General features: G+C 42.7%; 1 protein-coding gene across 1 annotated transcript in view; it reads right to left on the reverse strand.

The window, feature by feature from the left end:
* The window catches only part of LOC135520121 (mannosyl-oligosaccharide 1,2-alpha-mannosidase IA-like), a 216,354-nt gene extending 212,658 nt beyond the window's left edge, over positions 1 to 3,696 (reverse strand). The window contains exon 1 of the mRNA XM_064945459.1: positions 1,962 to 3,696. Within this exon, the coding sequence (XP_064801531.1) occupies positions 1,962 to 2,531 (570 nt within the window). The 5' untranslated portion in view covers positions 2,532 to 3,696. The remainder of the gene's footprint in view (positions 1 to 1,961) is intronic.
* Between the last annotated feature and the right edge of the window lie 10,531 nt (positions 3,697 to 14,227).

Raw genomic sequence — 14,227 nt, forward strand, 5'->3', positions numbered from 1 at the left:
TGTGATCGTATCCCAACGGAATCAAGGTTTTGTCAGATACTATATCTGTTTGGGATTCTTGTGGTCAATTTGCAGTGTACAAATGATTTATAACGGTGTTCCGGCCCAGCGACCACCAGCTCAAGGAAAAATTGGCCCATTGCTGAATGTAATTGGGGATCCCTGAACTATGCTATACTGTAGATAGCCAACCACTAGAACCAGCCAGATAGTTGTTAACCTCTATGCTTTTCTAAAACACACAAAAAAAAATTTGGGGGGGGGGAGTGATTCATTCAGTGCTGGTTTCAAGGTTAGTGCAACGGAAACACACACTAGACTAGACTTTCCCACTGATTCAATACTAGGACAAAACGTTAGTGATGATGGTGTGATGATGGTGTGGGACTGTTGGTGATCACTTAACAACATGACCCCCAGATAGAAGAGAGGCGTGTGAGGACATTGAGAGGGTGACAACAGAGTAAGTGGAAATGACAGCATGCCACATCCCTGTCACATGCAATGTCCCAAAGCCATCCATGCATACTGGACACTGCCTGTTTGTCCCAACACTATCCCCTGCCTCCTCTGCCCTCTCCCCCGTCTCCTCTGCCCTCTCCCCCGTCTCCTCCGCCCTCTCCCCCGTCTCCTCTGCCCTCTCCCCCGTCTCCTCCGCCCTCTCCCCTGCCTCCTCTGCCCTCTCCCCCGTCTCCTCCGCCCTCTCCCCCGTCTCCTCCGCCCTCTCCCCCGTCTCCTCCGCCCTCTCCCCCGTCTCCTCCGCCCTCTCTCCGCTCTCTCCCCCCTCCTCCGCCCTCTCCCCGTCTCCTCCGCCCTCCCCCGTCTCCTCCGCCCCTCTCCCCCGTCTCCTCTGCCCTCTCCCCCGTCTCCTCCGCCCTCTCCCCCCTCCCCCGCCCTCTCCCCCTCCGCCCTCTCCCCCGTCTCCTCCGCCCTCTCCCCTCTCCTCCCCCCTCCCCCGTCTCCTCCGCCCCTCTCCCCCTCCTCTCCCCTCTCCCCCGTCTCCCTCCCCTCTCCCCGTCTCCTCTGCCCTCTCCCCGTCTCCTCTGCCCTCTCCCCCGTCTCCTCCGCCCTCTCCCCCGTCCTCTCCCCTCTCCCCGTCTCCTCCGCCCTCTCCCCGCCCTCTCCTCCCCCCCTCTCCTCCGCCCTCTCCCCGCCCCTCCCCTCTCCCCCGTCTCCTCTCCCCCGTCTCCTCCGCCCCCTCTCCCCCGTCTCCTCTGCCCTCTCCCCCTCTCCTCTGCCCCTCCCCGTCTCCTCTGCCCTCTCCCCCGTCTCCTCTGCCCTCTCCCCCGTCTCCTCTGCCCTCTCCCCCCCCTCTCCCCTCTCCCCCGTCTCCTCTGCCCTCTCCCCCGTCTCCTCTCTCCTCTCCCCCGTCTCCTCTGCCCTGAGTCGGTGAGGATGTGTGATACAGTACAGACATATGCTCTCACTCTCAGGCATTACTGAACTTCACTGAGCTGAACAGCAGGCTGATGCCATACCCCTGGAGGTAGTCCTGAGCAAGTTGGTTAGACAAACATAATAGCAGTTGGTGTGTAGACAGTGCTGTCTGTCTCTGTGTGTGTGAGAGAGAGAGACCATAAAATCACATTCATTACCCTCAATGCCTCATATCTATAACCATTGTTATGCACTAACAATGACGCATTCCATTTTGCATAGTCACTAACAATCTGTGTGACTAAGATGTCTAGCCTAAAACCTCATCAAAGACCATAGGGAGCATGTACAGAACATCTTTTCCATATTATTGGGAAGTGAACCCTCCTTCTGGCCAGTGGCCACATTAAAAAACCCTGAAGCAGCTTGATGCGTAATTACTGCACATGTCGATTACTTGTATTACATTGCAGTGGCATTTCGCATTGTGACAATTGGTCTGCAATGATTTGACAGCTTAGGACAGGGATCCCCCATCTGTGGTGTAGATAACTGCATTACACTGTGACTGCTTATCATCTTACCTCCTTGACTTTCTCCCGACGCTGAAGGGTCTGAGGGTCGCTCGGCTTGCCATGTTCGATCCCCAAGGGCGGCTTTAGCAGACATTTTTTAAACTTGTTGTAATCGAAAGAAGTATCCGTGTTGGCACCCTGGTTAGAAGACGAGGTCACTTTCTCATCCTTAGAAGCCGACTCTGTTTTAGACCTCGACAGCATCATGTCCTCCAACGCTTCCCCGCCAACGACTTTCTTATCCGTTTTAGCCTCATTGGTGACAGAGGGCTTGCGGCTCAAGGCTTTGAGTTTTGTGCTCGTCTCCCCTTTGGCCGAGGTGATGCCCCGGAGATGTTCAGGGTCCTTTGCGCCCTTCTTAAGATGCTCCCTTACATCATTCTCAGACCCTACCGTTACTGGTTGGCTCTCCGTCTTTGAGAGAAAAATACGTTTCAAACGGACAGAGTCAGGTAAGAAGAATAAGGCCCCGAAACACAGAGTTACCAAGCCCGAGAGAAAAAGTAGAAAGACGAATTTCTGGGATAGGCGAAGACCCATGCCCGATGCTGACACACCGGGCAACTTTCGGAAAACCATTGAAATTGTTTTTCTTTATGATTGCCTTAACTTATTCAGCAGTAGTCTATAGGCTACAATGGTTGTACAACACTCAACTCTAACACTATCTCTGCTGGGAAGTTTCCCTATGTGTCTTGTTTCATGTGTAAAAGTTGATATGAGGGGCTGAAAACACACCCCCGTGACAAACTGATCGCCACAACTCTCCTTATCGTGCAATCGATTGGACCGGCATAGGTAAAGTTTACCTTTCAAATTTTGCGATCACGTTTGGCAATGAGATCAATAACGTGAGGCTTACATTAGCAGGTATAGGTTATGACAGTCATAGCATAGGCATTTTAAGTTTTCTATTGTTCAATATCTCACATTCACAAAGAAAAAGACAGGTTTATAATAAATGCCACTTGTGTTTCCGTAATCCGCACTCAAATCTATGGATGTAAAATAACGGAATATGCGGAATCTACGCTAAAATGACAAGACGTTTCGTTACTTTACGTAGCCTATTGATCCTAAAATGCACCCATCACAAAGCCAAAGTAAAGTTGATCGTATCTTCATTATTCCAAGGCGTGCCCATCATTGAACAAAAACATCACCGGATGGTAAAAGCATGCATAGAGCGTCTTTATCGGCAGGTTCGTTCATAGCGGTCCCCGTTGCAGGTCACAGAATGATGTGTAAAACCGGAGAAACCCAAGCATCTGGTCTTGTATCCTGTAAGGTAGGCGGATGCTGCTGCTGTATGAAAACGTATATTTATTCATGCCGCCACCGTCCGTTAGAAATAGGCACGTTCTTCAGTCTCTCATCATTTCTGAATTACGCAGCACACAACCCACACAGCGAAGGTGAACGAATACGGTGTCGCACACGCGCTCGAATTTGTTTTAGCTTCCAAAAATCCGTCGAATGTAGACTAAATGACAACCATCTAAGAGAAATAGTGCCGCTTGCAGTTCAATCCCATCAACGCATCGTGTCTTCCACCCGCCGTCTATGGCTTGTCTTCTCGTGCGCACCCTTGTTGTACAGTGTTCGCCCGCTTGCTCGCCAACAGCGCAGAGGGGGAGAAAGAATACATCAAATATAGGCTAGAGTGAAACGAATACTGTTGCTCAACCGAGTGGGTTGTTCGGGCTCTCTTGCTGGAGACACCGCAAAGGCATACGAATCCACAGTCGACGGGAGGACCAGCAGCAGGGGGTTTATCGGGCTCTCTGGGCAGTCAATTATGAACCAAAGGGGCTGTGGGTCCTATTCCCAAAAATGCAGTATTGGATAATCTAATTTTAGCCTACCAATTGGGTGGGGCATATATATATATCAATACGATTGTAGATATTAACTTATTTTTTGCCATTTAGTTGTTTTTATTTATTTTGGGACATAATAATTCATTGCACCGGTCAACACTCCATGCATTAATAACTCAGAGTAGCCAAAATAGTCGTTATGATGAATAGACTGCCAAAATGATGTGTACGTCTATAGACATAAGCCAACATCTAATATGAAAGGTAATAACATTGACCAGATTCAACATGGGATGTGTAATGAAGAATTGTACTGCTTCTGTTGCATAGGAACAGTATGCTAATCACATGCTAAAAGTTTGGAAAGTTGTATCTCTGCATATAAGAGAGGGGAGAGCAGATGATAAATTGCAGACATGCTGGTGTCCAGAGACAAAATAAGATAAATGGTCCCAATTAACATGGTGGTAGCTTTAACTAAAGAGCTATGCACAGCACTATCCAACCAACTGGAAGATGGGAAGGGTGTGGGGAGCACCATCAGAGAGTTTACAGGACACCTATACTGCATGGAGAACAAAAATACATATTATAGTCTCTCTCTCTCTGGGTCTAATAATGTTTGGTTTGGAGAATCTTGGGTACATCTGCTTAAGTGGCATTGGGCTCTGGATAAGGTTAAATTGTGTGTTGAGCAGTTGTTTATGTAATTCTCACACTCTATTTGACCCCAGAGTCTGCCTGTCAACACATCCCACTGTAGGTGTAATTCAATCAGACTAGCTGCTTGTAATATACAGCGAGGAAAGCAAAAGAGGAGAATGAACTGTTAAAATCACCCCATGTATTTCTTTGCAACGTGGTCTCAGAGCATTTCGTATTATTCTGTAGGTAAATCCGAGACACTCCATTTAGTATGATATATTATATTTTGTATGGTATATATGAATTTGTGAATCTCATCATCCATTCCGTATGATGTTACAAATTTCAATTCGTACAATATTTTACAAATTGAAATTCGTACATGTTACGAAGTGGGTTGTGGTACGATATGTTACAAATTCCAATTTGTTGTTGCTCATGTTAGCTAGGTGGCTAACGTTAATGAGAGCTAGCTCTAAGTGTTAAGGTAATGAGTTAAGTTAAAAGGTTGTTAGGGTTAGGGGAAGGGTTAGCTAACACGCAAAGTAGTTGCAAAGTAGATTAAAAATAGTAGTAAGTAGTTGCAAAGTTGCTAATGAACCAAAATGCTAAAGTTGTCCGTGATGAGATTCGAACACACAACCTTTGGGTTGCCAGACGTTCATAAAGGTGTCATAATCAGACATAAATTAACACAACATGTCACAACAGGTGTAAATATAAATGGTCATGACAGTGTTATGACCACATTATGACAAGTTACGTCAGCTGTTATGACATATGACATGGTTATTACCATGTTATGACACTGGGAGTCAAGTGAAATGTTACCAATGTGTCTCAATGGTACGAGTTGCAGCTGACTTGGCATGGAGATCTGTATGTCAGTGGCAGGCTAGTTTATCATGAGGATAAACGAGATATATAACACACTCCCAGCTCTCTCATTGCAAGCAGATGTATCATTCAGTGTGTCCTTGGAAGTACATTTCTTTGTGCTTTGCTTTCTCTCTCATCGTTGAAACAGTACAGTTCTGAGTGGATGGGTTCGCTGCATGGATATCACGTCAATCATACTGAATGTTGGTGATCCACAAAACAGCCTTGACACATATGGAAACCAGTGTTATTGGCTCAATAAGGACCACATTGGATCACTAGTGCGCAGAAAATACATACTGGACTTACATTCCTCACTTTAGAGGGGAGTCATATTGTCCTCTATAATCATTACCCACTGGGCACACAGTGGTTGAATCAACGTCGTTTCCACGTCTTTACAATTAAATAAACGTCATCAGGAAAGAAACCTCTTTATAATATAGAAAGAATAGAGTCTTCTGCTTGTTAACCTTCCTTATCCCTGTTCCTCTACATTTAGATCTATGATTTGGCATGCGGACATCACTTTACAATTGATGCTTATTTAATGATCCATCAATACGTCTATCCTCCAGAGTCGGGCTATTCTTCTGTTTGACTAGAAGACGTACGCCTTGTTCTCGTATTCAAACGTTCATCATTCCTTTACCAATGATGCAAGGTTTTAGTCATTGTTCAAGCGAGGTACAAATGAAAAAGTCCATCTCGGTGTTGTGCTCATTCTAATGCATCAAACAGTGTTGTTGTGGAGACGTATTGGCCTGTGCCAGTGTTCTCTGGATTAATAATATCACAGCTGCTGCTATTTCTTTTTTTAAGCACCCGGGCAAAAAGAACCCTGACACTGGAACTAATGGATATAGAGCACGTCTGATGTTTGCAGCTCAACTACGCCAATCAATCCCGTGGGGAGTAAAAGAGATAGTAGTGCTGACGGCACAGTCTTAACGAGTGAGAGGTGCCAGCCAGGGCTGAACGTCAGGACAACTACAGAGGGTGAACTAAAGGAGATGGTTGGTGTAGGACAAACTGACCTAATGCAGATGTTGTGAGAGAGTCGGAAAGTCCTTCATCTCTCCAACATTGTGCGATTCATAACATGACTGTGGCTGCGCAGACATCTAACCGTTGTGTGTCCAGATGTTCCAAGGACGGGTCTTACGTCAGGGATTTCTAAGCCTACTGTATATGTTGATAATTCATGACCATGTGCAAATCTCAACACGCTGATCTAAAATGGTCGGTGAGTCAGGATAGTTAGTGGACAACGAATAGCACATAGATGTTAGTCTACAGGCCTATTCATTCAGGTTACTACACGCTGGACTATGAGATAACTGAGAAGCTGGGAACTCTGCTGAAGTCCAGTGCATGTTTAGCGTGCTCAAATGAATTTCTAAAAACATTATTTTGAGGAGAATGGCTTACTGTTTTTAGTACCTAAACAACCATTAGCCAGCCATACATTACAGCAAGTATATGGACCATGGAAATGAAAAATATGTCCAAATGCAATTGCAAACCACTAATGCTATTGCCAACAGACCATTAAGCAAATAGAATGAACCATATTACTTCTTAATTGCAGTGGTTATATATCCTTATGTGCGAGCCAGTCAGTTCTCAATCAAACAAACCAGTGGAATACAATGGGAATCTCATTCTAAAAGGTCTGCTCTGTGATACTAGGATAGGGCACAGCACCATCTTCTGGCTGCTCTTGCCTATGTCTTTTGGAAATGTGGTCTCTTGCTGCCATGGCATTGAGCCGGTCTGGATGAATGCCATCTCATTGGACATCACTTTGTTGACCTGGCTTCCTCTAGACTCACTGACCTTGCAACCTCACTGCACATCAATGTGTATCATTCAGAGAATGTGCTCGCTCTGCCCCCGACTGCCCTACAAAAAGTTTTTGTTTTTATGTCCAAAAGTACAATAAAACTTAACTGGCTCCAAAGTAGCACCCAGAGGGGTATTCCAGGAATGACAAATAAAACCCTGAAAATTATTTTCACTCCATCCCTTCGGCTATGTTTGGAAATGATGGGAAATAAAAATGACTTCAACAGCCTACGGTATTATTCCACATGAAGGACACCTACCCCCAACATTAAAAGGTGATCAAGAGGAAATATACAGAAGTATTCATGCAAATGGTGCACATTTATCTTGTCCCACTATATTAGAGAGCATTGTGGATCCTCACGGGAAGCCGTTTGACAAGCAAATGAGTCATGGCGATTTAGCTGCGGCATTATGAATGAACAGATTGATGGAACCTAAATGAGTCGCTGCCTTCGGTCTAGGCCCCTTATGCATATTTTGGTCATTCCACGAAATGAGTGCCTTTTGTGTCCCTTTCATATTTTAAGTAGAAATTGTGCACCAATATTTCATTTTTTAAAGCCTGTTATACGGTCTATATGTTTAAAATAGACCACAAGGATAATTCAATACATCTGATTTTCAATATGAATAAAGGACTTGCTAAAGTTTTTTATTTATTTTTATAAATGTCCCTCCATGCACCCTCTGTGAATTCTAGGAATATTTTAACCCACTTATTCCCAAAATGTCCCCAAGTTTTCACCATAATTGTAGAGCCCTGGGTATTTCGTTGCTTTCACAAAGTAATTTCTATTCCTTTGTGATTAGTGATTCCTTTACGTCTGTCCCTCATTTTAAAGTCAACCCTGTTATGTGAACGGAACTCCCGTTTTAATAATGGTGAAACTATTCCTTTTAAAATATATATTTTTTTAAGGAAACATTGAACATCTAATAGTCAGATTGTAGTTCAAGAGCAGGTGAGCTGGTTCTATTCTTTTTGGCCATTTTCTGGTGGAAAACTGAGCGGGAGGAGCATCACACGTCAACCCTGTCACCCATAGACATGCAAGAAATGTTTTAACGGTTTAAACTTTTCGGTTTGCATTCAATTGCCCCTCCCTGTTGCATACAACACATCAAATCACATTTTATTTGTCACATGCGCGGAATACAACAGGTGTATCACTTATCGTCAAATGCTTACTTACAAGCCCTCAACCAACAATGCAGTTCAATAAATAGAATTGAGAAAATATTTACTAAATAAAACTAAAGTAAAAAATCTAATAAAAAAAGGCCAAAAAGATCATCAAGGACAACAACCACCTGAGCCACTGCCTGTTCACCCCACTATCATCCAGAAGGCGAGGTCAGTACAGGTACATCAAAGCTGGGACCGAGACTGAAAAACAGCTTCTATCTCAAGGCCATCAGACTGTTAAAAAGCCATCACGAACACAGAAGTTGCTGCCCTATATATGTAATGGCCTGGGTGTAGCTGGTGCAGAGGAGTCAGGCACAGGACAGCAGAGATGAGTAATAAAAGTAACTTTACTCAAAATTACCAAATACATGTAGTAATACCAAGCCCACACAAAAGGACCGAAATACATAAAACAAACGCACAAAAACCATGGGGAAAAGAGGGTTAAATAATGAACATGTAATTGGGGAATTGAAACCAGGTGCGTAAAACAAAGACGAAACAAATGGAAAATGAAACGTGGATCGGCGATGGCTAGAAGGCTGGTGACGTCGACCGCCGAACGCCGCCCAACAAGGAGGGGGACAGACTTCGGCGGAAGTCGTAACAATATACAGACTTGAAATCACTGGCTACTTTAATAATATAACACTAGTCACTTTAATGATTACATATTTTGCATTAGCCATCTCATATGTATATACTGTATTCTATTCTATCTTATTCTGTACCACGCTGACATTCCTCATCCAAATATTTATATATTCTTAATTCCATTCCTTTACTTAGATGTGTGTGTGTGTGTATTGAGTGCATTGTGAAATTGTTAGGTATTACTTGTTAGATATTACTGCAGTTGGAGCTAGAAACTCAAGCATTTCGCAATACCCGCAATAACATCTGCTAAATATGTGTATGTGACCAATACAATTTGATTTGATTTTGATTCCTTGTCATAAGGGAATTTTGGGATGATTTAAGATTATTTATTTTTGAGTTTATTTTATTTTTACAGGGACAGTGCACATTAAATCAATGATTCAGTAAAAGTGCCGGTTTTAGCCAGCCGACTTATTTTCAACCGCAGTCCCTGGGCAGGTTATTAAAAACAATTACAATATAGACAATCATTGAGCAGTGAGCACACGCAGAGCAACAGGACAAGCAAGACATAGAACAAAAAGCAGCAAGACAAAATTCATAAAAGCAACAAAGTGTTTCCACACCTCACAAGCTAGACAACAGACAACATGGAAAGCGGCAACACACAGCTAGGGATTATGTTCACAAATCTGAGTGACCTTTAGCCATGTCTTCAAGCATTTTGTGAAAGTGTGATATGTGGTGCAGTTATGTATGTTTGATGGCAGTGTATTCCAGACATGGGAAGCACTCACAGAGAAAGCGGATTTACTAAAGGTACTTTTCCTTAAGGGAACTATACAGTCACCTCTCATGGCAGACCTTGTGGATCTGCTGCCAAATGTTTGGGTTTTCTGTTTAACAAAAATTCTGAGTGGATTTTATTCGGCACTTACTATAGTCCTTATTTATTTAACCTCTTGATGGGAAAAACATTTTTACAAAGTTGAACATGAGCTCTTTATTATCACAGAATGTTAAATGTGATTTTTTTTAAATCTCTCTTTTTTTTCAAGTTACATTTCTCAAAAAAGCACAGAATCGGTGGAATGACCCATCTCACACTCCAAATGTGAATTGGCAGTGCTATGCCAGGATGCAAGTTCAAATTTAGCAAGGCAGTCAACACAATCTGGGTTTAATTCTGAGTGTCAAAAACAAATATAGGGTACATCAAATTAGACTAAGTCAAGCATTCACAGTTTGTTCCAAAAGTAGGAACTTGATTGATTTCCTAAACTCGAAAAGTTCACAACGCCATAGGGTTGAACGTTCTCTTTCATGATAGGTAGGCCCAGATAGTTCCTCCCAGCATGTTGTGCTGCCGTCTGTCCTGAGCTGTGTAGTGGCAGGCCTGTCTGTATTGCAGGCATGTCTGGCTGATAGGCTGACGAGAACCAGCAGCCAGTTTATTAATGGCTGCCCTTTATTTTCATCTGGTCCAGGGGTAGTGGTTTACACACTAGGGGCTCGTTGTATTTCCTATATTCTGCTCATTTAACCATTTACAGCGGAGTGGCTTGTTGTGACCCAGGGGTTGATGTGTCGATGTTATAGGTTGCTGTATTTGATGCTTCGGGAAGAGTTATCTTCAGCTAGTTTGATGTGGAGTAGCTAATGTCTCCCAGAGCCTTTCGACAGAAGATCCGACGGTTGCGAGGTCTCATTAAGGAAGGAAAACAAAAATGTCTGGAACAATTTACTTTGCTCATCATGTTGTATTTGGTAAGATCAAAAGGAAGGATGTTGTGTTTTTCCCTGGAGATTTCAATAGACTCCTATGTTGCTATAACTTGTAAATAGTCACTAAAATGCTCACTGTCAATTGTTGTTTGTTTTTCATCCTGACAGTTGCCGTGCCTTGATCCTCGAGAGCCAGATTAGCAGCATTGACTTCTGACATCGCGGGATGGAATTTCCAAGTTGCAACATGATCGATCCCCGATTTGTTTTAACCGCTGGTAATAACTATGATATTGACCATTTTTTCTCCACAAACAGCCAATTAGATACAAAGAACATCCAAAGGCATCCTGTTTAATTATACTTTAATTTACTCCATCCTGTTTATTCAGAGCTTATTTACCCCATCCTGTTTATTCAGAGCTTATTTACCCCATCCTGTTTATTCAGATCGTATTTACCCCATCCTGTTTATTCAGATCGTATTTACCCCATCCTGTTTATTTAGATCGTATTTACCCCATCCTGTTTATTCAGATCGTATTTACCCCATCCTGTTTATTTAGATCGTATTTACCCCATCCTGTTTATTCAGATCGTATTTACCCCATCCTGTTTATTCAGATCGTATTTACCCCATCCTGTTTATTCAGAGCTTATTTACCCCATCCTGTTTATTCAGATCGTATTTACCCCATCCTGTTTATTCAGATCGTATTTACCCCATCCTGTTTATTTAGAGCTTATTTACCCCATCCTGTTTATTCAGATCGTATTTACCCCATCCTGTTTATTTAGATCGTATTTACCCCATCCTGTTTATTTAGAGCTTATTTACCCCATCCTGTTTATTCAGATCGTATTTACCCCATCCTGTTTATTCAGATCGTATTTACCCCATCCTGTTTATTTAGATCGTATTTACCCCATCCTGTTTATTCAGATCGTATTTACCCCATCCTGTTTATTCAGATCGTATTTACCCCATCCTGTTTATTTAGATCACATTTACCCCATCCTGTTTTTTAAAGATTTCATTTGCCCCCGTGAGCACCCCCCATGTATTTCCACCCAAAGGTTGCCTCGGGGGTTGCGTGCTGGGGCTGTTGTGGCTGCCCTCGAATGGTGCAGTCGGTCTTCTGTGCGTTGGTGATGACTGAAGGGGCGTTACTCCTGTGGTCCTTGAACTCTCATGGTTTCTAATGATCATCACTAACTTCTTACGGACCAGAACTGGTAAAGCATGTGTCTATTGCCCCCTTCTCTTTGTCATGGTCCTTCGAGACGGATATGAAAAACTACCCCAGAACAACGACCGACTGACATGAATCTCAATCCATTCTCCCATTAGCAGATTATCCAACTCTTCTTTTTCAATTGAATCCATTTCAATTAAGAATGTTGAGTTTTCCAAAGGGATGGTGAACCTTCTGGCACAAAATCTATTTAGCAGTGGCAGTTGGGGGATTCTGAATCCCATTGTTTAGATGTGTGGCTTATGTGTGACAATTGCATGCTTGTAAATGTAATCCACAGGCAAATCAATAATCTATCACTGACATTGGCATCTACCCCAGTCCAATTCCATTACGGTCAGAGTTGGAACCAGAGGCATTAAAGCAGGATCAATGAGTTTGTCAGCTAACTTTGATAAACAACCAGGAATAACAGTTGATTTTCTGGTTCATTTAAAAAGCTAAACATAGGTATTTGAATAAATTAGACCATACCCATTTCAAGCTTGTGATTCTGAAAACAAAAAAAGTTATTATTTCAGAATATTCCGGCAAATTAGATGGCTAACTGCTTTGTTGCAGGGTGTCAGTTTAGTGCCCTGTTCCTTTGCTTCTGGTCTTCATTTCGGATGCACCACTGACCAAGGCGATCATTTTGGCTGAGTGATGGTTATCGACCAGGGGCTAACAGCCCCCCACAGGTTTCTCTCAGCCTTCTCTAATGTTTAGTCCTCATGCGTTGGAATACGATAACCGAGGAAATAATCCTCTCATAGTGGAGAAGAGACATTTTACACCCGCACAACTCCTTTAGTAGACCTCTAGAGGCTGTTTGGTTCGCTCAATTCAATTCCAAAACACTCTTGATAGGAACATTCAAACAATGGCTTTTTAATGGCTAAAACAACAATTAGCCATACTTTGCAGCAGGTATATGGACCATAGAAATTAGAATAGAATGCAGTAAACAGACCATTACCCCGATGGAATTTGAACACTGTAAACCTTATTCCCTATCAACTGCAGTGATGAAATGTCCGTGTTTGCTAGGTAGTTATAAAATATCAAATGGGATACAAATCTAAAAAACGGTAAACGCCTGCTCTGTGATACTAGGATAAGGCTCACCCATCAGCAAAACCCAGGTCCATTTTTGGTTGCACAGCACCATCTTCTGGCTGTTCCTGCGTATATCTCCCAGGCAGGATAAATAAACCCTGCCTTGAAAGACTATTTTCCCTGGCTCTTCTTCTGAATGTAAAAATAATCAAATATGACATAAACAGTTAAATGTATTATTCCACCTACTCCAACATTAAAAGGTGATCGAGAGAAAATAAACAGGATGTATTCATGGTAACAGAGCATATTTATCTTGTCCCACCATATTCGGGAGAGTATTGTGGGTCCTCACGCAAGCCGTTTGGCAAGCAAGAGTCACACGAATTTAACTGCGGTATAAATCAGTGAACAGGACCAAATAGACGGGATAAATCGACAGAGTCAAATGTGTTGCTAGTATTGCATATTTAGCAGTCTCGATGACTGCGAATTCGCTGCAACGCCAGAGAATGTAGGCTAATTTAAATCTCGCCAGGGCAGCCAATTCATTCTAGGAGGGTCAAAAACAAATAGAGCACATCAAATTAGAGTAGGGCAAGCATCCACAGTGCTGTATTGTGTTCCAAAAGTAAGAAATGATTGACAAAAATGGTCAAAACCCTAGAGAGAAAATGCATAAAAGTGCTGTGTTTACTTGGTCTAAAGTTATTGTACCATCATATTACAGCAAACCTGTACATCACTCCCCCTTCCGCAAAGATTAAGAATGACACGTTAATAATGTACTGGGAAAGTATACAGAAGTGAAGTGGGAGTGAAAGGTAAGCGAACCCTTTGGAATTACCTGGATTTCTGCATGAATTGGTCATAAGATTTGATCTGATCTTCATCTAAGTCACAACAATAGACAAACAGTGTGCTTAAACTAATAACAATCTTGTCTATATTGAATACATCATTTAAACATTCACAGTGTAGGTTGGAAAAAAGTATGAACTCCTAGGCTAATGACTTCTCCAAAAGCTCATTGGAGACAGGAGTCAGCTAACCTGGAGTCCAATCAATGAGACCAGATTGGAGATGTTGGTTGCTACCTTGCCTTATAAAAAATAAACTCACAAAATTTGAGTTTGCTTTTCACAAGAAGCATTGCCTAATGTGAACCATGCCTCAAACAAAAAGAGATCTCAGAAGACCTAAGATTAAGAATTGTTGACTTCAATAAAGCTGGAAAAGGTTACAAAAGTATCTCTAAAAGCCTTGATGTTC

This window comes from Oncorhynchus masou, chromosome 29 (genome assembly GCF_036934945.1).
Source record: "Oncorhynchus masou masou isolate Uvic2021 chromosome 29, UVic_Omas_1.1, whole genome shotgun sequence".
NCBI classification, from domain to species: Eukaryota; Metazoa; Chordata; class Actinopteri; order Salmoniformes; family Salmonidae; genus Oncorhynchus; species Oncorhynchus masou.